General features: G+C 35.4%; 1 protein-coding gene across 1 annotated transcript in view; it reads right to left on the bottom strand.

Annotated features, from left to right (window-relative positions):
* The window catches only part of OTOGL (otogelin like), a 168234-nt gene that overhangs the window by 115435 nt on the left and 27673 nt on the right, over nucleotides 1-25126 (bottom strand). The window contains exons 9-21 of the mRNA XM_056117469.1: nucleotides 24998-25125; nucleotides 24547-24653; nucleotides 22080-22186; nucleotides 21758-21883; nucleotides 20190-20298; nucleotides 18818-18864; nucleotides 18263-18408; nucleotides 15940-16063; nucleotides 13724-13901; nucleotides 10065-10189; nucleotides 6905-7114; nucleotides 4271-4436; nucleotides 3426-3500 (exon numbers count right to left, since the gene is read on the bottom strand). Of these exons, the coding sequence (XP_055973444.1) occupies nucleotides 3426-3500; nucleotides 4271-4436; nucleotides 6905-7114; nucleotides 10065-10189; nucleotides 13724-13901; nucleotides 15940-16063; nucleotides 18263-18408; nucleotides 18818-18864; nucleotides 20190-20298; nucleotides 21758-21883; nucleotides 22080-22186; nucleotides 24547-24653; nucleotides 24998-25125 (1648 nt within the window). The remainder of the gene's footprint in view (nucleotides 1-3425; nucleotides 3501-4270; nucleotides 4437-6904; nucleotides 7115-10064; nucleotides 10190-13723; nucleotides 13902-15939; nucleotides 16064-18262; nucleotides 18409-18817; nucleotides 18865-20189; nucleotides 20299-21757; nucleotides 21884-22079; nucleotides 22187-24546; nucleotides 24654-24997; nucleotide 25126) is intronic.

Here is a 25126-nt window from a genome sequence, read left to right as displayed (position 1 = left end):
ATCAGGCTACATTAGCACGTGACAGGAATGAATGGAGTAGTTACTGGTGCCTACTCGAGCAAATCGAAGAGCAACAGGATGACATGTGATACAAATGATACAATCAACATCACCAATCAACAGGGAGATACAAATCAAAACAACAATGAGATATCATCTCACACCACAGACACTGGCACACATCCAAAAGAATAAAAGTAATCATTGCAGATATGGGGAAAAGAGGACTCTCATTCACTATTGGTGCTTTTCTGGAAAGAAATCTGATCATTCCTCCAAAAACTAGAAATTGGGCTTTTATATGACCCAGAAAAACCACTCCTGAGAATAAACACTATAGGCCCAAAACCACAATATAGATAAGTCACCTGCACTTCTATCATTGTAGTACTATTCCATTAGCCAGAATCTGGAAACAATACTAGTGCCTGAGAAGAGATAACTAGATAAAGAAACTATGGTACATCTATTCAATGGATTGCTACACAGCCACCAAGAAAAATAAAATCATGAAAGTTGCTTACACACGGATGGACATGGAGAGTGGAATGAGGCAAAGGGACAGACATAGAAGACTGCATTTATTTGCAGGATATAAAAAATAAAACACACAATGTATGAGACTAATAGCCAAATACAGCAGAAATGAGGACCAGGAAGACTGGTTTATAGTTAGAAGCTTATCACAGGTGGGAGGGAGGGGGCAGTTTAGGATGGAGAAGGGACAACTATGACAGTGATATTTGGAAATGATCATTCTGCATAGCAACTGTGTATGGAAGGAGGTAAACTGATACACATGATACTCTTTCATTTCTTGTATTACAGATCATAAAGGGCTGGAGCGATAGCACAGTGAGTAGGGTGTTTGCATTACACACAACCAACCTGGTCGGCTCAGGTTTGATTTCTCCACCCCTCTCGGAGAGTATCTCACCCGTATGGCAAAGCCTGGCAAGCTACCCGTGATGTATTCGATATGCCAAACACAATAACAACAAGTCTCACAATGGAGACGTTACTGGACCCGCTTGAGAAAATCAATGAACAACAGGAGGACAGTGCTACAGTGCTACAGATTATAATACCTAAAAGGAAAGAGAGAGAAAGAGAGAGGAGTGTCTGCCATAGAGGCAGATTGTGGTGGGTGGTTGCAGGAGGGAAACTAGGAACATTGGTGGTAGGGAATGTATACTAGTGAAGCAATAGTTATTGGAACATTGTATGACTAAAACCCAACCATGAACAATTTATTAACTGTGTACCTCATGGCGATTTAATTTAAAAGAACACTGACACCATGAGATCAAGTTGCAACCTCTGGATCTTTGCACACACTGCAACTTTGTCACGCTGACAGGAGGGGATGGGGTAGGGATTGAGGGTGGAGAGAATATATGGGAACACTGGTGGTGGAATTAGTGTTGAAATAGTATATGCCTATATATAGATAATATAGTAGAGAGAGAGAGGGTATCTGGGCAATTGTCTGCCATAGAGGCAGGGTAAAAACTGGGATGGAATTGGGGGGATAATGGGGATATTGTGGTGGGAAGTTTGCACTGGTGGAGGGATGGATGATTGATCATTATATAGCTGAATATCAAACATGAAAGCTTTGTAACTGTATCTCACGGTGACTCAATAAAAAATTTAAAAAAGAAATATTAAATGCCTAAAATGAAACTACTTATATCTTAGAAATCACAACTCTTTAATAAAAAGAAAGAAAGAAGAAAGAAAGAAAGAAAGAAAGAAAGAAAGAAAGAAAGAAAGAAAGAAAGAAAGAAAATTGGGACCTAAGACAAAACTGAATATGAGAAAAACTAACTTGCATATAACATATAGTGACAGGGAATCACAATCTCAAAAACTCTAACATAAACAGTTTTTCTTTCAGTTTCCGACTAGATCATGTACTTGACATTTGCGCCCAGAAAAAATAGACTGAGTTAGAGAGCAGCATCACATCATATAATAAAAAGTGTGATTAGGCACAGAAGAGTGGTAGGACAATATTTAAGGGTAAGATTTGCTTGCTGTGAATGAGAGAGAACTGACAATGACTCCTCTCAGCTCAGAGGACCACATTTTCCAGTTCATGCTCCTTCTGGGGCACAGTTTCAAATAGGAATAGCAACAAGATTTTTTTAGTAAATATATTTTTCTTCTCATTGAGGACTTATGACTCTTGTTTCTTGCAAAATGACAAATAAATCAAGTTATGGCTCCATTAGGAAAAATATGATACCTTAGGAGAATGAAAGTAGGTAAGACTAGAGGCAAGACAAGAAAGAGAGAGACATTGCTAAGGCGGTGATGGTGCAAATGTTGTTGGGGGGAAGGGGCGTAGGAGTGGTGGATTTCAACTGGATGAGGATAGTAAAATCCACTGGGGTTTATTGGCTAGCATGTAAAACAAGAGGAAGTGAAAAATGACTCAGAAATTTCTGGTTTTGGAAACTAACTAGGAGCATAAACTTACTAAAGAGAACTTCAAGAGCTAGTTGACTATTTTGATTTGGGGTGGGAAAACTGAGGAAAGGGATGTGGAGATAACAAGAAAAGTAAATTTAGTATAAACGAGAATCTATTATATATAAGCTAGAGAACCAGGCCAGGAAGGCTGTAAGCAAGCACTGTGATGCCAGATTGCCTGGGAATGTAACCTTAGCATTATTCAACCAAGAGTTTAACTACTGATGCTTCATCTCCCTCACCTCTAAACTGTGGCTTGAGACAAGATATAGTGGTAAGTGTTTTAAAAATAGAAATGAAAGATTTCAGATGGTATGGGGACTATAGAAGGTACGCATAATAGTTAAATATAATTATTCATATTACAGAATTATTGCTATTCTCTACTATTATCCATGGACATTCATGGTACAACTACATGAGGAAGTTAGGAATTGGATATACACAGCTGTGACTTGCTGCCTGGACTTGTCTATATTGCTGTCAGACAGGTTTCAACCTGAATAAAGGCAATGCTATAAATAAGTGTTATCTCACTCTGATCAATGTCCTTAGGGAGGGTGTATATTGATTGCAGAGTGTGATGTGGTTTAATCCACTTTGAAACTGATGTCTTGTACTTTTTTAAGCCAATCAATAAACCACAAAATTAAGCCCCTTGGGATATTACAGTCATTGAGCATTCATCTCACCCCACCTTCCACCTGAGACTCAAACTAACCAAAGGACTTATTTCACTACATGATTCTTTAATTTACAACTCATTTTTTCAGTTATGAGTATAAGGTTTGGAGGTTCCATTTTAAAATGCAACGTATTTAGTCTATGGTATGTTCTATTAAGCTTATCTGTATTTTTAATTGCTAAAGTTATATTTTTTATTATTCTTATTAAAATATATTAGTGTGTACTATTTGTCAAGTATAGTCATCGTCATTGAAACCTACCATAAACCTGTGGGTGTTGGGATGAGCTCTCCTGGTTGATAAATGCTGCCTCTATAATGACATCGGCAGTGAAATCTATCAAGGGAAACAAGAGGTTAAGTACAAGAAAGGGATATAAATTTTTCAATTACTAAAATTCATGCAGACCTTATGCTCTGTATTGAATGTTCATGAATACCTTGGAGTTGATATCATGAGAATGAATGTGATTCTTTTTATCTAAAATGGCAAAAACCATTTAATTACAAAGTCTTGAGTAGCTTCAGATGTTGTTTCTAAAATATAGAATCTTTAATTTTTGGTCATATAGGTTGTACTGTATCAGTCCCCCAAACATTACTAAATGCACTTCAGGGAAACATAAGTGGTACATCATTTAGCCCTGTGCATGGGGTGAAAGTCTTTATTTTATGTAAGTTTTGAGGAATTTCTCTATGCTGACAGACATAACTAAAATTTGCCACAACAGTGAAACATAAACCTTGCTTTCAATTTTGATCTGGTAAAAACAAGTAGGCATAAACCTCAGGATTAACCATTGAATTCCTTAGGTTTTTCCACAGCTATTTGTGAACATGTGAGGGGATAAACAAAATTACAAGTAAAGATATTAATAATTATTAAAGAAACAAGCATGGATTTACGGGGAAATCTTAACAGAGACACTGGTTTTATGAAAAATGTGACTACTCAGTAATAGAGAAAATTTATTTTTCCAGTAAATGGTGTTGAATCAATTAGAGAAAGATGGAAGGAGGAAGAGAAACAGCAGCATGAAAATCCTGTGACCCTAGAAAAGAAAAATGATAACAATGAGATGCTGCCAGTCCATTTCTGTGACTCACATGGGTACGCAAAAGTTCAATGTCTCTTCGTAGTATTTGCCTTCTGGGCAGTTGCAGCCTTCTGCACAATCATCGTCACACTGCTCCGGGGCAGAGAGAGAGATGCAGGAGCGCTGGCAGAAGGAGGAGCAGTGGTGGTAGAGCATGCCTTTCTGACACACCACCCCTGGGGACCAAGAGGCAGCAGTGAGAATAATGGTCACAGGGGACAGGTGTGCTTACTGTGTGGGTATAGGTCTACACAATAGCCATATTTTAGGGACAAAAATCATCTCATATCAACAAACCTAGACCATTACAGAACCCTCTGACTTCAATAAGGCAAAGATATAAAACAACTCACTGCCTCAAGAAAGCTACACAGAAGAATAAAATTCTATTTTTAAAATATCACATGTGACATTCTGTAACATTTCTTAAGAGAATACCCCGAATATTATAAATTTCAAAATACCATTAATGTTAAAAACTATTTAAGAGGGGGGCTGGAGTGATAGCACAGCGGGTAGGGTGCTTGCCTTGAACGCAGCTGACCTGGGTTCGATTCCCAGCATCCCATATGGTCCCCTGAGCACTGTGAGGGGTAATTCCTGAGTGCAGAGCCAGGAGTAACCCCTGTGCATTGCCAGATGTGACCCAAAAAGCAAAAAAAAAAATACTTATGATACTTGGTACCTCTAAATGAATATTCTGTTCTCATATTTTTTTAATTTTTTTTTCTTTTTGAGTCACACCCAGCGATGCTCAGGAGTTACTCCTGATTCTGCACTCAGGAATTACTCTATGCGGTGCTTGGGGGACCATATGGGATGATGGGAATCGAACCTGGGTTGGCCACGTGAAAGGCAAACGCCCTACCCACTGTGTTATCACTCCAGCCCCTCTCATATTTTAAATCAATATAATGTTCTTCTGACATCAGCTTCTTTATGGCATTATTTAAACTGAAATTTTGGTGTTATATAAATAAGACAAATTTAACTAATTGACCCAAATTCAAGTATTTTTTTTTTGCTTTTAATCACATTTATACTATTTTTATAACCTCAAATTTCTCTTTAAACCAAAATAAACTTACTACAGTAGACAAAAATAATATACATAGGTTTATGCAAACTTATAGAAAATGTTTTCATAAACTTGTAGAAAATAGAATTGAAATTATATTAAATGTATAGTTAATCTTATTGAAGAAAAAACAGTGGCAAGAGTAAACATTTCAGAAGCTAGAAATTAAGACAGAAATTAAAAACTTTGAGTGGAGGAGGGAAGATGGATTCCAGTAACCAAGCATTACATGTACACTAAACTCAAATGGGAATTATCTCACAGCAAAATGAAAGCGGATCATTTACAAGAATATAAAAATCTTCCCTTATAACAGGAAGTCTTTCCTGTAGACCCTCAAAAAAGCTTTATTTTTAGCTGCCAAGAAAAACTAAAGCAGAAGTTAGCAAAGCTTTTCCACAAAGGACCTACTGGGACATCTCAGCTTTACAGTCCAACAATCTCTTCCACCAGCACAAGCTCAGCCATTTGGACTCTAAAGCATTGATAATATGCAAACAAATGAACAACAATCTTTATTTGAAAAGTTGCAGAAAACACAAGGGTAAAGGTACCAATTACTGAATTTGAAAAAAATCTTCTCACAAAACAGGAGATATCAATGCAGTTTCTCTACGAGGAGAGGTGGAGTTAAAAATGAAATTATGTAGCCATCTTTACCAATTTCAAGATCTCAGATTTATATCTTATACAGTATAAGGCTTTATATTACTTTCACTTTTGTATTACTTTTATCTTAGAAACTTAAGAAATTAGCCTAAAAATGATAGAAGCTATACCTAAACAGAAAAGAAAAACTGAAATGACTGGTTATTGTTAGGGAGAGAGAGAATGAATGAAGAATCTAGACTAAATTCATATCATTAAGGTTCAAATAGGGAAAGAGATTTCCCCATAAAGGTAATCTCATATAAAATTTATTTTTAAAAATCACAGAACTCATAAGGAAAGGAAACGATCTCCTGTGATTGAAAACTGCAGATTCCATAATTGTGAAGATCAGAGTCCCAAGACCTTGAGATAATAATTGAATTTTCTGTTGCTTGATTTGCCAAGTTGACTAAAAATCACTCAGGCCAGAGAGCTAGATCAATGTGTTGGAATGGAGACCTGGATTCAATATTCACCAAATCTTGGTCCCCCAGAACTCCAGAAGTGACCTCTGAGCACTGAGCCAAGAATAACCTCTGAGGATTGCTGGTGTGGCCCCAAATCAAATGAAACCAAAAAAATAAAATCAACTATCACTTTATTGCACAATATTTTGCTTACTTTCTGATATATACTAGATTTCTCTGATAAGAATGTTTTCAAATTACAAAACTCATTTCTGCTACATAATTTCAAACTATCCAATTACACTTTGATTTTGCTTATAGCAAAAATCGTCAACTTTATTAGGCTTATCCAATGTAGCTCCAATTTTAGAGGACTCTCCTGTTTTGTGTTTTACATTAACTACTGTAAATGGCTTGAATAATATTGACTATTCGTATCAAAGGTAGAAGAAGAGTAATTACGATCTTATATCTTCCAACCCACTCTATCTATGCCATCACATCTTACCACAGAATGAAATCTGTGCTCTAAAATCAATGGGAACACCACGCTGGCCACAGAGGTAAGCATAGTGAGCGAGAGCATTGCACAGGCAGGCACTTCCACACTTGCATGCATCATGGCGGCAGAGCTGGTAATACAGTCCAGGGTTAATGTAGAAGTGGCAAGGAGCAAAGAGCTCCTGATGGATGACATCACAGTGTGCTGCGTACCCAACTAAAAGAAAGAAGTACCCATTAGTATCTTGTTCATTAGCCTGTATCTTACTCCTAAATAGTCAGCGCTATGTAAGCATTTGCTTTCCTATAAATGTACTGTTGTACATAGTACATTCACTAAGAGAATAGATAGTTTCAGTTTATATAGTTTTTTAATTTGGGAAGAAGGTTTTCTGGGTGATGTTGGTAACAGAACTTAATTTATAGTCAATAATATTTTAGCAAAATAAAATATATATGATGTTATATTTATGAGTATCATTAGTAACATAAGAAAATGACAGAAACAGTACTCTTAAATACCTAATTCCCTGAGAATCATTTTTAAACAAAATATTGTGAAGAATTGATAAATTTTGGGACGCTGATCTCCCTACATTCATTCAGAATAAAAATAATGCCAGATCGGGAGTATTATGGTAACTCTCTGGAATGTGCAATTATCCTAAAAAGACCAGAATATTAGAAAACAAGACTCCAATTGAGTGTATGAGGTGAATGGTAATGTGGCAGACATTAAATTGCATTTGATCACAGTGTCTGCTCAAAGCACATTGTGCAGAGCACAGTGCTCTGCAGTTATTGGAACTTCAGTAATGTCTGATAAGTGAATCTATGAAAGCTTGAGTAAGTGAGTGACAGCTAGAAATCCAGGATTGGAACATATGCTACAGGGTTTCAGATATAATTATCAAACCAGGGTAATTGGGGTGTCTGTGTTATCTCTTCTTGAAATATGTCTCTTTTTCCTTGAGAATGACTGATCAGATATCATCCTTTATGATCATAACAAGTTTGTCAGAACAATCTAGGTCCTATTTTCCTGAAGAAGGCAGTTCTCTGGTTCCTTGATATAGCCAATCAAGGTGAGCACTGATATTCTCACAGATAAAACTCATCATTCTTTATGCTGTAATCACTGCCTCTAGTAACTAGATGAGTTGCTCAAAATCAAGATTCTTTTTTCACTGCTATGGAATTATACTAAACTTTTTTTGAGTGCTATAATTTTCTTATTGGTAAGGAAATAAGGCAGTCAATTGTAGTATTTTTGTCTTGCTATGCATATACATAAACATATGACTTAAGTTATACTAGGGTATTACTGTCCTGACAACTCTTGATAATTCCCAAGATTTTCAAGACAATACCAAATATAGATGAGGACTTTACTGCTTTCCCTAGAGATTTTAGGTTTAAAAATATTCCTACTAATGGTATTAAGAAAAAGGGTGACTCACGAAGATGCTTGTTAAAATAGCCTTCAGCATCCAGATCTGCATTAGTGACCTGTATCTATTTATTTTCCTTGCTTTGAGAACCTTTCTGAATTTAGCCATTTAAAATTTAAAATAAAACAGCTCAAGGCAGGGGGACAAAGCAATAGTACAGGGGAAGAGCATTTGCCTTGCACTCAGCCAACCTGGGTTTGAACCCGAGCATCCCATATGGTCCCCCCAAGTACCGCCAAGAGTAATTCCTGAGTGCAGAGTCTCTGAGCATCACCAGGTGTGACTCAAAAAGGAAAAAAAAATCAGTTCAAGGAAAAAGACAATAAAGGAAAAAAATACGACCTCTGTTATTTGGGTTCGTTGAAGATCTCAGTGTTGAGGGACTGAGTTTAAAACTTACATAATAATATACAATTAGTTGAGAAAAACAAGAGCATTGAATCATACACACCAAAAGACTTTAAATATAGTACTTTTAATGAAGACAGAAAAAATTTCAAAAATAAATTAGCTAATTTATTAAATTTAAAGCTAGTTTAGATTAAAAGGCAATATTTAAAAATTCTCATATTTTTCCATTGCATTAAAACTATAAGATGATAATAATAAATGACCATAAGACAAACAACCAAATTCTTCTATAAAATCCAGAAATTGTACTGACTTTTCATGGATACTCTTATCAAACATTGATAAAATAATCAATACATAAAAAGTAATTAAAGGAACACAAGAAAATCACAAGAAACTATATATTTAAGCACACTCTTTAATTTTTTCACAATGATTCTGACAATAACAACAATGATATGTCTTTTTTCACTGAGCAGAGAAAAAGCATCTCCATTGTTGCTGTTGATTTAGTTTCAAAAAATTTAAAATGAGCACCAAGTCCTACAATGCATCTAAGCTGCACTGTTGCTGCAAAGCAGACCTTTAAAAGGTGCATACATTTCAAATTATTGCCCGTTTGATGGCATCAGGCTTCCTTGGAACTTTGGCTTCTGGCTTATGAGACTGTAACATGTTTTGGGATGTCATAGTAATACAATAGGAGCTTGTATTTGTGATATGATAGTAATAAACAGGAGACTTGCATTAGTGGCCATACTATGAAATAAAATTGAAAAAATGAATGCTGTAAAAGCACTATTAAAATGTTTGTCCTCATTTAAAACATGTAAAATTTACAAAATGCTTATCCACATGGGGAAAAAGAGGTTTCTAAACATCTAAATTAAGTGATATTATAATGCAAAATAGTAAATGAGACTCATCTTTGACTCACAAAATAGCCTATATCTCAAAAAGATATGAGTGCAATGGCACAAGGTTAGCAAAAATCATAAGAAATTGCACCAAGTTGATAATAATTAAAAAAACCTTAAAAATCACTCATTTATAACACTGCAGTATCACGGTCCTCCCATTATTCATCGATTTGCTCGAGCGAGTCCAGTAACATCTCCATCATGAGACTTGTTGTTACTGTGTTTGGCATATTGAGTACGTCACGGGGAGCTTGCCAGGCTCTGCCGTGCGGGCGAGATACTCTCGGTAGCTTGCCAGGCTCTCTGAGAGGTGCGGAGGAATCGAACTCGGGTTGGCCATGTTGGCTGCATGCAAGGCAAACACCCTACCCGCTGTGCTATCGCTCCAGCCCAACACTGCAGTAATAAGGAGTATTTTCCAAAGCTTGTGCAGAAAATGACTTACTGTTTTGTTGATTAATGTTACAGGGATCCACCATAGGAACATGAACAGGAGCAAAACAAGTAGAAGAAACCCTCCATGCATTTGCATGAAGTTGCGGGGTACCTTCTATCATGCCTGATGGAGAACTAGAAGACAAAGATTCATTTTAGTCTCTTCCATTCATTCCATGTTCACAGTCTCAGATATTTTTTAATACTAGCTTTTAATTTCCAAAGAAATATTAAAACTTGAAATACTCTTAATATTTCAAAAACATATATTATCTTCCTGTTACTAATACTTTATTATGTGTCAAATTGTGGATTTTAATAGTTATTTTAGTCTTGTTAAGACAACATCATTAATCTTATTTTAAAAAGAAGGCAAAACACAATCTCAGTTAAGTATTAAGTTAACTGATGACTATCAGAGTCATGAGTCAAACAAGTATGTACAGTCTTAGCCAAACATCACTCAGGCAACCAAAATACCATTGTATGTGTGTAGTTTAAAGTGTACAAGATGGGTAGAGGCAGGTAGTTTCTGTTATTTTTTTCAAGGTAAAGAAAAGAATTTCCATGAACAAATAATTCACATTTCTGTAATATTATTCCAATTATTAAAGCAATATAAAATATTGCACTTTCAATGTGAAGATGGACATAAAAATTAAAAAGTCAGGAGAAAGCGGTAGAGAAAACAGTTTTCATCTCAGTTTTCTCACTTGTTTCAGCAAACCTAAATTGAAACAAAACATCTATGCTTTCAAAGTCAGACTAAAAATCTATAATAATGCTTAAAAGCCAAAAAATTCAGTTCAATTCCACCTCCCGTAGCCAGTAAGATTTGTTAATTTTTTAAATAATATTTAGTAAGTGAAAATTCTTATTGGACACTATGGCAGACATAAATACTTGGCGAATTAGATTGGATTAGATCTATAGAGAATTTTTGATGAAAAAATAAACTTGACAAATACAAAACCTATGTTAATTGCTACAGCATATTGAAGTCATAGATTAGGCTTTATCTGGTTCTCATCTAGTTACCATCTAGTTACCATCAACTTCAGTAACTCTGACAAACAAATAATCCAATATCCCATTTTGTTCAAATGAAACATTGAGATTCAAAGAAATGACATGATTTGTTTGTTGCCCTTCCCTCACCGCCCCACCTCACCTCTGCAAAAAAACAAAACAAAGCAAAACAATACAAAATAGAGATGCCAAGGGGCAGTCAGACTATGCAGGGGAGAATGACTCAAACTTGGTTCTCTTATTTCATTTAGTTTACATGCAACAGTAAAAGGTAAAGGTAAAGGCCCTCCCGTTGATCGTCAATTTGCTCAAGCGGGCCCAGTAACGTCTCCATTGGAGACTTTGTTGTTACTGTGTCTGGCATATCGAATACGTCACGGGGAGCTTGCCAGGCTCTGCCGTGAGGGCGAGATACTCTCGGAAGCTTGCCGGGCTCTCCGAGAGGGGACACACCCAAAAATAAGAGTGAAAAAGGTAGACCTATTATATATTGCACTTTCATTGTTCAAATAAACTTCTGGCTCGCCAGAGTTAATTCACTACAACAAAGCATAAATATTGATTGTCAAGTAATTAATGTTTTCTTTACCACTATATTTTCATACTCTCATTAAACTTTTTGAAGTAAAAAATTTTAAGAGCTCATGGTGGAAAGTTAAACAATGTTTGACATTTATCTCTGACTCTGAAATATTATCCTGAACTGTTATCAAGCCTCCATGTTTATGCATGGAAGAGACTGGTGCCGCAGGAAGAGGCAGACAGATTTGCCATCTATTCAAAATTGACTGCTAACCCATTCTAACAAACAAGGATGAGAAAGTATCTTAACATTTTTCAAAATATCTTAACTAATTCACAATATAGTTTGTTTCATAAATTTGATAAAGATATTGCAATGCTGAGCAACAGATGACACAAAAACACTAAATAACTTAAAAATATTTAGTCATATAGGAGGCAAAATGAATTCTCTTCTGACATTTAAAAGTTTTAATTGCCAGTTCACTTTATCCATACAAATTCTTTTCGATAATGTCCCATTAAAATTACTATCTCCATTTAATTTGACCACATATTAAGATCTATCTTAATAGACAACTGAGGACTTTTTTCCCCTAACTGCTTGCAGTTTTGAGTTCAAAACAGACAGTAGAGTAGGTAAGGTGTTTGCCATGCATTGCAGTCAATCTGGGTTCAACCCCAGGCATCATCAAGAATGATACCTGAGCAAAAAGGAAGCCTGAGCATGCTGGGAGTGCTCTATCCTCACAATAAAAACAAACCAAAGAAATAAACAACAACAAAAAAACCCACCAGATTGTTAAACAGATTTTCATAGAGAGTGCAGAGTCAGTATTAACTTTCTCTAATGGAATATGAACTTGCTTTTTAAATAAAATAATGACTAAGTTGGGGGAAAAATAAATGACTGCTACACAGTGGTAGGGTGTTTGCCTTGCACGTTGCTGGCCGAGCTGACCCAGGTTCGATTACTCTGCCCCTCTCCAAGAACCTGGCAAGCTACTGAGAGTATGTCACCCGCAAGGCAAAGTCTGGCAAGCTGCCTGTGACGTATTTGATATGCCACACACAGTAACAACAACGGAGACGTTACTGGGCCTGCTCAAGCAAAATCAATGAACAATGGGAGGACAGTGCTACTTGTAAGTTAAATAACAACACAAATTATGATTTAAACAATAAATAAATGTTTCATAAGAAAGATTAGGAGGTGAAAGAATCTCCAAGTAGAATTAAGAGTACATGCATAAGTGGTTTTTTTTTTCAGAAAAGTATTTTTTCTCTATGAAAATTTCCCTGATAATCAATCTACAGTGATTTACTCCAACTTTTAAACAGAGCTATACAACTCAATACTTAAAAGTTTAATTTCTTTGATGTATTTGTTTATATTTATTAATACTTTGTTTCATAGCAATTACTTCTTAATGTGCTGATCCAACTCCTTAAGGATAGAAAACATGTCATCAAGTTGCATAAGTTCCCACGTTGCTTACTCTCAAACCAGACACTCAAAGAATTTATACAAGATTGTGTGTCCTTTTTTACACGTAGGTGAAAGTGCTTTGTTAATTGGGGTTGGGGGGCAGATATATTTCATTGCTTTTCTTACAATAAAACATCAACAGTAACAAAATCCAATTAACTTAAAAAGAAGCCAAAACATTTCATTAGAAGTATCATACCTACCAAATAATACAAATATTTCATAGTTTATTGTCATTAATGTGAAGTGATATAAAATCTTTTTTAAGACAGAGTGTTTTCAAAATAAAATGGTGATAACTTAATAGGTGGAGTTGTTGACAATAATGGCTGATTAACCCACAGGCTCTGAGTCATAGAAACCTATGTCAAAGTCCAGCTACACTGCATGGAAGGTATGGACTTTGAGCCATTTATTTGCTACTTTGGGGTCTCTGTTAGTTTATTTATTTCTAAATAGATAGATATTAATCAGAGAACTGTTGCAATATTTAAGTATGATGATCCATGTAAAGTTCTTAGAATAGCAATAGCTATGCTATTACTAAAGTAAACATTTTAATGAACAAATTTATATCCTCTAAATGGCTAGCTAATAAATAATGTTAGTTACACAGAAATTATACTTACAGAAAATCATCCCTTATGTTCCCATTAAAAGTGCCACACAGACCTAATGTTCTTCTTTTCCATGCACTAGTGAGCTGAATATAAATTCTTTCCCCATCTATTGCAAATAGAATCTTTAAACCAAATGTGGTTTTTAGAAGAATAAATAAGGATGACAGAGTTTGAATTTCAACAAGTCCTGCAGAGAAGAACATATATACATAGATCAGCTTTGAGTCCATGCATTTTGTGCGGAAATGTTTGTATCTCAGCAGGACTTTTCTGCCAAGAGAATGGAGGCAGAGTTAGGTTGGTTGTGTTTGCCCTGTGATCCAGGATCAATTAATTGCCAACTTGTATATGCTTTCTTATCTACCACTTCCCACATTTCTAAGTCTTCGGTAAGTATGTTTAACAGATTGTCATATCAATACATAGTAGTGTTAGTTGGCAAATATTTCATGATGATGGGCAGTCCTAAGACATTCAAAATTATCTCTCTCTTTTTTTAAAATTATCTCTCTCTTTTTTGTGTGTGTATGCATATGTGTGTATATGTCTATAAATATATTTTAGGGGGCCACACCTGGTGATGCACAGGGGCTACTCCACTGGCTCTGCACTCAGGAATTACTCCTGGCAAAGCTCGGGGGACCATATGGGATGCTGGGAATCCAACTGAGGTCCGCCACGTGTAAGGCAAATGCCCTACCCATTGTGCTATTGCTCCAGCCCCAAGATACATGTATTTTTAAATGTTTAGGTGGTTATTTCCTAAAACATTCCCCATTCCCTTTAAATTCTTAGCAAAAAGTGTGAGTGTGGTAGGGGTGGGGATGGAGTGGAGTGTAATGGGTAAGCCTGGATTCAATCCCCATCACCATCATCTTCCCCAAGTCCTGCCAGATGTTATCCCTGAGTTCAAATCCAGGAATAAGTACAGCCCTGGTCAACTCGTGCATGGCAAGCACCATCCTAGCTGTACGATCCTGCCAGTCTCTCTGATAACTTTTTGTCCTAAATAATTTTCCAAACTGTCTTCTATCCACCTTTATTGTCAGTCACTCCCATAGATCAGTACCTCTTCATTCCTTGCATTGTCTTCTTAAATAATATTTTAACTATACTTTGTATTACCCGACATTGCTCAAGTAACTTTCACACTCCAGTCTACCAAAAAAAAAAATGTTTTCAGTCTTCCTGTGAAAGATCATTTTTTTAATTTGGTTGAACCTTTTGTGGTTATTATCTTTGATTATTTAACAAGATGGTCAAATAGTGCAAACTGCACATACAACTTCATATAAGGTCCAGTATTTTCTTAGCATGACATTGAGTAATAGAACTATGGAATTCATAGTACAAATTAAAAGTTATGAAAATGAAAGAGTGTTATTTGTAACCAGTCTGGAACATAGAATGAACAGGACCTGTCACAGAAAAAAAATTAATGATGCTTCATATATGAGAATTACCCCAAGTCTAAACCCTACCTATTCCCCTATTCTGATCTTTGGGCTTTCTGTGCTTAACCACGTCATACTAAAGCAATGCTAAAATTAGCTAGTTAAACATACCACACAATTCTTTACCTTCTTGCTATGTATGGAATGCTTTTACCATCTCTTTAATCCTTGAAATTCCTCAGCTTTAACTGCTCAATAACATCATTTCAGGAAAAAAAAAATTTGGCCAGACCTACAGAGGCACTCCTTAACCTTCCCAGACACAAGGTAAATTGGATGCACTTAAAGCCTCAAAACCCCCATGCACATTTTAGAATTTATGAGTAACTGTTTGAATGTACCTTCCTTCCCAAAATTAGTTCAAGTGATTGAACACTAGGTGTTCAACATGGTGGCATTCATGACATCTAGCTGAAGTCAACATATATTCATTAAAAAAATATCAATATATTGGGACTGGAGTGATAGCACAGCGGGTAGGGCATATGCTTTGCATGCGGCTGACCCGGGTTCGATTCCCAGCATCCCATATGGTCCCCCAAGCACGGCCAGGAGTAATTCCTGAGTGCATGAACCAGGAGTAATCCCTGTGCATCGCTGGGTGTGACCCAAAAAAGCAAAAAAAAAAAAAAAACCAATATATATGGCAAAATACATGCATTTAAAATTAGCAGATTACTCAGATAATGGAAGACTTAGGCTGTTTCATTGTTGTTATTGTTGTTGCTGCTCCTAAAATAAGAACAGTTTACCATTATTATTAGTTCTTACCATTCAGATTGAAGCCTTGGTTAGGGCTGGTGAAGACTTGTCCTCCCCTAAAAAGGGTTACTTGTTTGTTAAAATCATCTTCCAGAATTAGAGTTATAGACTGAAGGCAGACCAATCCAAGATTCTGTATAGAAGATCAAATTGTCAATGAGAGAAGAGAAAGAAGTGAGAGACAAAAGACAGAAATAAAAGGAATAAGAAATGGGAAAAGGTGAGGGAGAAAATGGAGAAACAATGCACATAAATAAGACCCCCTGACTTATATAAAGTAGCTAGGTAATCCATTCTGTTTATCTCTACCACTAATAAAAATTATTTATAAACAAAATTAAATGTTTTATACATATATTTTGTATAGGACATTGAATATATTCACACTTAGTGTCAATGTTTTCTATAAAATATCAAATTTAATTAGTATATTAAAGGTAAAGGCCCTCCCGTTGATCGTCGATTTGCTCGAGCGGGCCCAGTAACGTCTCCATTGGAGACTTTGTTGTTACTGTGTCTGGCATATCGAATACGTCACGGGGAGCTTGCCAGGCTCTGCCGTGCGGGCGAGATACTCTCGGTAGCTTGCCGGGCTCTCCGAGAGGGGCGGAGGAATGGAACTCGGGTCGGCCATGTTGGCCGCTTGTAAGGCGAACACCCTACCGCTGTGCTATCGCTTGGGGCAACATCCAGAAGTGCTCAGGGATTGCTCTTGGCTATGTACTCAGGGATCACTTCTGGTGGGGATCAGGAAACCATATAGGGTTCTGGGAATCACACCTGGGTCAGCCATGTTCAAGGTGAGCACCCTACCTGCTGTGTTATCTCTTTGACTTGGTATATTAGATTTTTTTAATTTAATAAAGAGAATGAACTAAGATTCTATACAGAAAAATTATTCATACTTTGACATATAGGAATGAGAAAAAATAAAACTAAAAAATTCAGATGTTGAAGACATAGTACAGGGTTTTAGATATAAGCCTGGCATGTGGCCAACCCCAGTTGTAGCTCTGGCTCTACATAGTCTCAGAAGCATCATCAGATGGAACCCTGACAGTCTCAAAAATAACACCTGTTGAGTTTGGTCAAAAGAAGCCTCATTTTTACATCACTGTCACTGTCCTCCCATTATTCATCGATTTGCTCGAGTGTGCTCAGTAACGTCTCCATTGTGAGACTTGTTGTTACTGTGTTTGGCATATCGAGTATGTCACGTCACGGGTAGCTTGCCAGGCTTTACCACATGGGTGAGATACTCTCGGTAGCTTGCTGGGCTCTCCGAGAGGGACGGAGGAATCGAACTTGGGTCGACCATGTTGGCCACTTGCAAGGCAAATGCCCTACCCGCTGTGCTATCGCTCCAGCCCATTTTTACATATATATTAATTTTTGGTGCCAGGAATTAACCCAAGGCTTCATAAATGCTAGACATGGACCTTTTGCACTGAACTCCATCCTCTGCTCAGAAAACTGAGTTCATCACCAAATAATGCCAATAAAGCCAAAGAAATTATATATATATATATATATATATATATATTATATATACCTGTGGAGCAAGTGCATCAGCAGCCTGATGGTGCCTTCAGGCTTCCTGATACCCCAAAATTGCCTCTGTGCCTTTGGTCGAGCCCCAACAACTTGTGATTACATTTACCAAGAAATTAAGTAGTCAAAAGAATGCCAAGAATGCCACATCGACAAACCACCTCAGCTATACAAGCTCATTTATTGGCCTTATTTCAGAGACTCATAAGTAAATCTCGAAAGATATTAAAATCTCAGAGCCGTGCATTGTTGAACAGACTGGGGTAAATTGGAGGTGGGCAGATCAGTCTGGTGCCCACCCAAACAGAGCCTCCAACAACTGCTTGCTCCCACAATCCAAAATTGTTGGGGGATGTTGGGAGGGAAACAGGGGACATTGGTGGTGGGAAATGTACACTGGTGTAGGAATGGGTGCTGGATCATTGTATGATTGAAATCCAATTATGAATAGCTTTATAATGGTCTATCTCATACATATGCAATTTAAAAAATTTTAAAAATATAACAAAATAAAATACAGTTAAAGATAATGTTTGTTTAGGTGTATGTGTATTTGTTTTAATATTTCTGAAATAAATATGCATTGAAAATCAATGGCATATAATTTTTATTTTTGTAGAAAATTAATGTGATATATATTAATATTTGATGTTTTCCTGTTTTGAAAGAAAATAATTAAGCCTACTGTTACCGTTTGTAAACTGGATATAAAGTTTGATATAAAACAAAGAACATATTCCTCTCTTTGAAATTTTAAAATTCCATTTACAAATGTCCTTACCTGTTCACAGTGAGCTTTCTGTAAAGTAATTGTGAATTTATCTTTTCCAGTCCCTTTTACAAGGATGTACTGGCACATTCCAATGAAAGAATAGTGTCGACCATCAAAGGTTGTAAAATGAGAATCACCCACAACTGAGCATTGAACTAACAATAAAAGGGAAAAAAAAGGAAATGTAGAAAAGAAGGAATAAATTGTCAATGCTTAAAATAGTCAATCAACAGAGTAAATCAGGCATTAAAAATGTACTGGTTTGACAAGGTTACTAAATTATATTAGTAAATTTAATATAAAATTTACTAAATAATAGAACTTTCACATGTTTTATTATTTTAATATAAGCTGTTTTAATAATTTTTACCAATGTCTCTTATTCACAACTCTCTAAGTATCTGTAAATATTTCATTTATTTCTAATAATCTACACTTATAACACATTGCATTTCTTGTGAGCTTTCTTTAAAATATGAGTGCTGTCTTCCATCATGACTTAAAAGAAATTGAGATACTTTGGAAATTTTTTTAAATTTTTTTGAAAATATTTTAAAAGATTACCTGGACAGTCATGCTCAGTGCAGTTCCAAACACCACCAACACATACACTAAATAAAATTATGAAATATTAATTTTCTGATATACAGAAATATTATTACAGCTTTCATAAATGTATTGATTAATTTTACCCAAATATACCATGGTTTTAGATACAAAATATTAAGTCATTAATAAATTAATTGGGCTGAAATGATAACACAGTGGTAGAGTGTTTGCCTTGCATGCGGCTGACCCGAACGACCCGGGTTTGATTCCTCTGTGCCTCTTGGAGAGCCCAGCAAGCTACCCAGAGTGTCTTGCCTGCACAGCAAAACCTGGCAAGCTACCCGTGACATATTTAATATGCCAAACACAGTAACAACAAGTCTCAAAATGGAGACATTACTGGGCCCGCTCGAGCAAATCAATGAACAATGGGAGGGCAGTAACAGTGAATAAATTAGATATAAAGTCATTATTACGTATAATATTTTAAAACAACCAAAGATAAATGCATAGGAAATGAAAAATAATCAGGTACAAAAATACAAAGCAAGCAGAGAAAGTCTGTTTTATATTCTCTCATTGTTTAAATTAAAAAGAGTCACACTTCTGAGGCCAGAGAGGTAGTAACAGGTAAGGTTGGCTGGATCCCCTGTACCACCCTTGAGCCTTTTAAGTGACCCCTGAGCTTAGAACCAGAAGTAAGCTCTTAGCATAGTCAAGTGTCCGCCCCCACAAAAAAATTGCACATACAAAAAGTATTTACCAGTATCATTAGAGAAATAGATATTGGTAAGTTAATTCTTCTACAAATTTTAAGTTAGTTTTAGTGCCCCCCCCCCACCCCGCCAAATGTTTTGGAGAACAGATGCAGGGTCTCTGAAAGACAGGAAAACAAATCAATATCTAAGAACATGATTAGGAATCCATTAAATCCATTAGCATTTCAATTATATATACTGAAATGGAAAGAAAAAGAGCATGATGACATTTAGACTTCTGTTCCTATTTTAGGATTGACCCTGAATGTTGCATGTTTTCCTGAAATAGTCTTAGCCAATTTGGTACGAAAATCTAAATGTCTCTGATATAGCCAGAAAATGGCAACATGGAGAGTCACAATTAAAAGTACTCAATTAAGGTCGGGTGTGCTCTCAAGGTCTAAATATAAAAGCGTGTGCAAATTAATCATTAGGAATAATAAGAAAATGCTACACTCATCACACAGTGTAAGACTTTTTGGAATTAACAAAGGAAGTCAGAATATATCAAAGAACTTCAACTTGATAATTCTGGTAGAAAGTTGTCTTGGAAATTAGGAAATTAGTAATAATATATTACTTTAAATATATGTTGTAATAAAGTAACTGCTATACAATGGATCACATACCATTCGGTACATTCTTGTTCAATTTTTGAACCAACTGAATAAGCTAGTCCATGAAAGTTACAGGGGCAATTTTCCAAAGAGATGCAAGTCCCATTTTCCATTATGAGGCCTATTTAAGAAAAATATGTATCCATTATCAAGAAAAACTAAAGATTATATTCTTTAAATATAGTATAATATTCACTTAAATAATAATCAACCAACTTTTATTGAACATTTGCTTATTCTACATGCTCAAAATACAAATTTCTTTATATTTAGCTTATTTACCAAAGACAAGATTTTGTCTCAATAAGTATCTACTGGGTAAACATGTTTAAACTATTTTATCTCATGACTTAAATCAAAAATTCAACACTCATCATACAGAGGAAAGCAATTCAACTTTACCTTCTTGTTTTTAGGTAATAAGGGTGGAAAGGTGGGAGGAAATATATTCTTAGATTGATCTATAATAAAATAAAATGGGAACTTTATATAAGGTAACAGATAATAAAGAACCAAGTAGTGCTACTTAAGGAAGTTAGTACACTGGAACTACATTTAATACTTCTCTCTAAGGATTAGAGATAGTTGAACTAAAATGTGAATCAGCACTGTTATTAAGTGCATGGTTTAGTTCTACTGTTTGTTTTTTCAGAGTAAGGAGACATCATTATTTTAGTTGAAGGAAACATCATATATTGACATATAACATTTAGGTACAAGCTATCTTATTATTGCCTGACAGCAAGGAGTTTAGGGTTGTTTGCACTGCTCCATAGATCATGCTAAAAGTAGCACTGACAGAAAAATGGACCAAGATCCACAGATCTGGTTCCAAAAAGTCCACTCGTAAGTTGAAAACTAGAAACAACACACATCATTGAGAATTTATTTTTGCAATTTGTAAAAACAAGATTTGAGCAAATCCTCAGTATTTTTATAAACAGTAAAGCTGCCACTCCTAAACATAATCTTACCTCTATTACTTAGTTTTATTTTCAATTTTAAACTGTTTTTAAATAAGAAAAGTGTCAGTACTAAAATCTTTTGCTGCCAAGAGGTAAAGGCTTTTCTTCCCTTCAATTTACTTTTACTTAAAAAAATTGAAATATGTACAATCACTCTAAGTGTTCAGGAGAGCAAAAACTTTGCCATAGGCAACTTCAGGAGTACAGAGACTGAATTTCTTGGAATAGGCTGACCCGGGTTCTATTACTCTGCCCCTCTCGGAGAGCCCAGCAAGCTACCGAGAGTTTCTCGCCTGCACGGCCAAGCCTGTCAAGAAACCCATGACGTATTCAATTTACCAAAAACAGTAACAACTGTGAGACATTACTGGTGACCGCTTGAGCAAATCAATGAACAACGGGAAGACAGTAACAGTGACAGTGATTTACAAATTAATAAGACTTTTATTAGATAAAAATACCCAATCTTCCTATTCACTTCAAGGATGAAATCCAACCAGTATTGAGAAAAAAAAAACCTCAAAAGCCCAAATGACCAGGAAATACAGGTTAAAGAGAACCCAAGATTCTAGTTTCCATGTGTACTATACCTAGATCCTTAAATCAAACACTTACCATCTGGGCAGTAACATCCATCCAGACAATGGAGATTGCTCCCAAGACACTGTTTCTCAAATGTGCAGGTAGGTGGACAACAACTAATACAATCCCGATGGACAAAGCTGTCATCACATTTATCAGCTACAATTGGGCAAACAGATGAATTGTAAGTAACTCTACTCACTGCTCTTCCAATATATTAGTGTTCCCCTAAGCAAGTAGTTTATCAGTCTTTTTGCGAAAATAACAAATCCTGTAATTAGAGTAGATTTTGAGTGCTAGGAAAAGCCTAAAATGAACAAAACTACACAGCATTTTAGAAAAGAAGAAAACATACTACAAGCAGGAAAGTCATCTCTCCAGTCTTGAATAGGGTAGCCAGCGTGGGAACAGGCTCTAGCGTACTCTGTGGCTGCTCGACAATAGGTTTCATCGTCGTCAGTTCTGGAAAGTTGAAAAGACAGAGCCAAAATAAAATACAAAACACAGAAGTCCCGCTTCCAAGCTCCTCTCCTCCAAATTGCTGGATGTAGACTGAACATTTCAATATTAACAGATAACATCATGTGCATAATATAATGTATTATGCACAATAATGCAGAAAACACATAAAGTTGAATAAGTTTAGGCAATTTTATTTCATCAGCCTTTCAATAATTTGACCACTATGATCTGAGTCAAGGATTATCTATATCTTCTTTGTCAGTCACACTTTACCAAAATCTTTGTATATTGTTTGCTCTAACACAAATCATCCCAAACCTTTAGGATCTAATAAATTATTTTAAAACATAAAATTCTTTGAAAACAAAAATACAAAATGTACAAATCATTCTGAAAATACCATGCTCTTAATAGACTATGTGCTGTAATCATGGAAAACTAATAATCCACAGTACTTTTGAAAAATTGATTAAAGAACATTTATGGCATAAAAGGAGACTTTTAATTCTCACAAGTTTAAATTACCATAGAGAGTTACTTTTATGATATTCTCAAGAATAAATAATTCCTAATTATTTTCTTCTCATCATTTTAGATATCACCCCCTCAATAAATATACAAGACCTGCCAATTACAAAGCAGATTAGTAAGGAAACTATAAAATAAACAGGATTTATACGAAGGGAATGAGTTGTTTTTCCAACCAACTCAAAATCAATATTGAGTAATCAAATATCTTGCAAGATAATGACGTTAAGAATGTTGTATTTTGTGAAATTTCGCATTCCTCAGATCTCTATTGTAAAAGCCAGCCCTCTCAAATTGCACTCCACTTGAGCTACTGTAATGAGAGCCCTGCAGCTTATCTAATCTAATTAACCTAGCTTTCGAAGGAAATAAGGGCTGAGCATATAAACTTTTAGCACAGAAAAATAGTTCAAACCTCTTAAGTATTAACCCCTACGAAAAACAGGTCCAGCAAAAATTATTGAATTTCTGGATATTAAGTTTATATGACTTCTAAAAATAGAAGCGTTATTCTCTATAAATAAAGGAGATTAGGGAAGTTAAGTACCTGAATATTGGTTTTCTGATCTTAGGCTATTATTAATTATTAATTTGAGGGTTATACCTGGCGATACTCAAGAATCACAACTGGTAGTGCTTAGGGGACCATCAGGAGTGCCAAAGATGGAGCCCCAGTCAGTCACTGCAAGCAAGCACTATGCCAGTGTACTATCTCTCCAGCCCCTTAAGCAACTATTACTAAAATAGCTACTGCCTATTGTCTAACTTTCTTTAGAAACTGCTTCAGGCACTGTTACATAGAAATTTACAAGAGAGCAAGGGAAAACTTACTTTCCCAATTTACCAAGGGGGGAACGTGTTATTTTTTCCAATTTGGATGGACAGCTTTAATAAAGAAAATTAGCAATTAAGAATATTTACATTTAAATCAATTGACTTTGTTGTAGCAAAATTAAAACCATTTAAATGCTGCTACAAGTGGTATGTTTGTTTGTTAGCTTATTTGTTTGGGGGCCATACCTAGTAGTGCTTGGGGGTTCTCCTGGCTCTGTGATTTGGGGTTGCTCACAGCCATGCTCAGGGACTATGTAGTGCCATGGATCCAACCTCAGCTATGTAAACCCTGGTTTAGCATTCTTAGAAGTAGAAATAGGAAACATCAGCTCAAGAACTATTATTGTATCATTCTTCAAATCCAACCCAGATGTCTACTTTCAATAATTTCCAATGAAACTATAGTATTTTATTCAGTATTTTATTCAATTATATGTAAGTAATCTATCATGATGTTCTTAAAATGGCCTGTAACTTTATCATCAATATATCATTTTTGTTTCATAATTTATTACAATTGCTGTAGATTTCTAAAAATATTATTTGCCATTAACACTATGTCAAATTAAAGTTTTTATTGGAGTTGAAATGCATATTTAGAATGTACATGTGTCAGAAATTAATCTTTTCCTAATTTATCCTGATTTTGAAGGCTATACATTCATATCATTTATTTTCATTGTAGTCTTATGTGCTTATTATGTGCATTTTAAACATTATTTAATAAATAGACTCTAGATTTTCAATTGAGACCAGACACACACACACACACACACACACACACCCTATTTTAAATCCTCTGAATTCTGTTCATGCTGCTTATAAAAACAGGCTGTATCTGTTATTCCGTTATGCATTACATTTTAATAGCTTTTAACCACAGTCTGTTTAAAGTTCCTCTTTATATTTTTGTGAACTGATGAAATGGCTAAGTTACAGAAGTTATTTAGCTCTTGCTTTTTGATAAAAATCTTTTAGCAAATAATCATTTTACTTACTTGCAAAGATCATTAACACAGCTGGCAATATATAAATATGGGTCAATATACTCATGGCAGCTTAGAAATGGAAATTGTAGCAGTATCTGACACTTGAAAAAGATTGCCTAGGCAGAAAAAAATGACAGTCACCATAACATATTTAATGACATGCATTCACTTTCATTGGTTAACTGATATAAATTTATCTTCTCTTACAATAAAAGAGAAGCAAATTTACGTTCATATAATCTAATAAACACTTTTTCTGACTACACATTTCATGACTTTTTTATAAAATCTTTATTTTTAGATTCACTCTTTCTGAAAAAAAAATCTTAAAATTATTCTTGTTGCAGTTATGTTTCTTGAATTTAAGAGTTTTAATTCTGTGGTATTTTTAGCAAATATTCTCCAAATATGTCCAGAGTATTTACCTCTAACACACAAAATTTTTTCACATCAAATTTACCTCAAAAGCTGGCATTCCACTGGAGCATGGATTTGGAAAATCTGAGGGTACAGGTACACATTTCATATCATCTGGAGTCTGTATTGACCAGCTATTTGCAAACATAGCAATGTCTTCTGTATAGTCCTC

The sequence above is a fragment of the Sorex fumeus genome, unplaced genomic scaffold, assembly GCF_029834395.1.
Source record: "Sorex fumeus unplaced genomic scaffold, SorFum_2.1 ptg000003l, whole genome shotgun sequence".
In the NCBI taxonomy this organism is placed as follows: Eukaryota; Metazoa; Chordata; class Mammalia; order Eulipotyphla; family Soricidae; genus Sorex; species Sorex fumeus.
The sequence above is the reverse complement of the archived record's forward strand: the minus strand, read 5'-3'. Positions and strand labels throughout refer to the sequence as shown.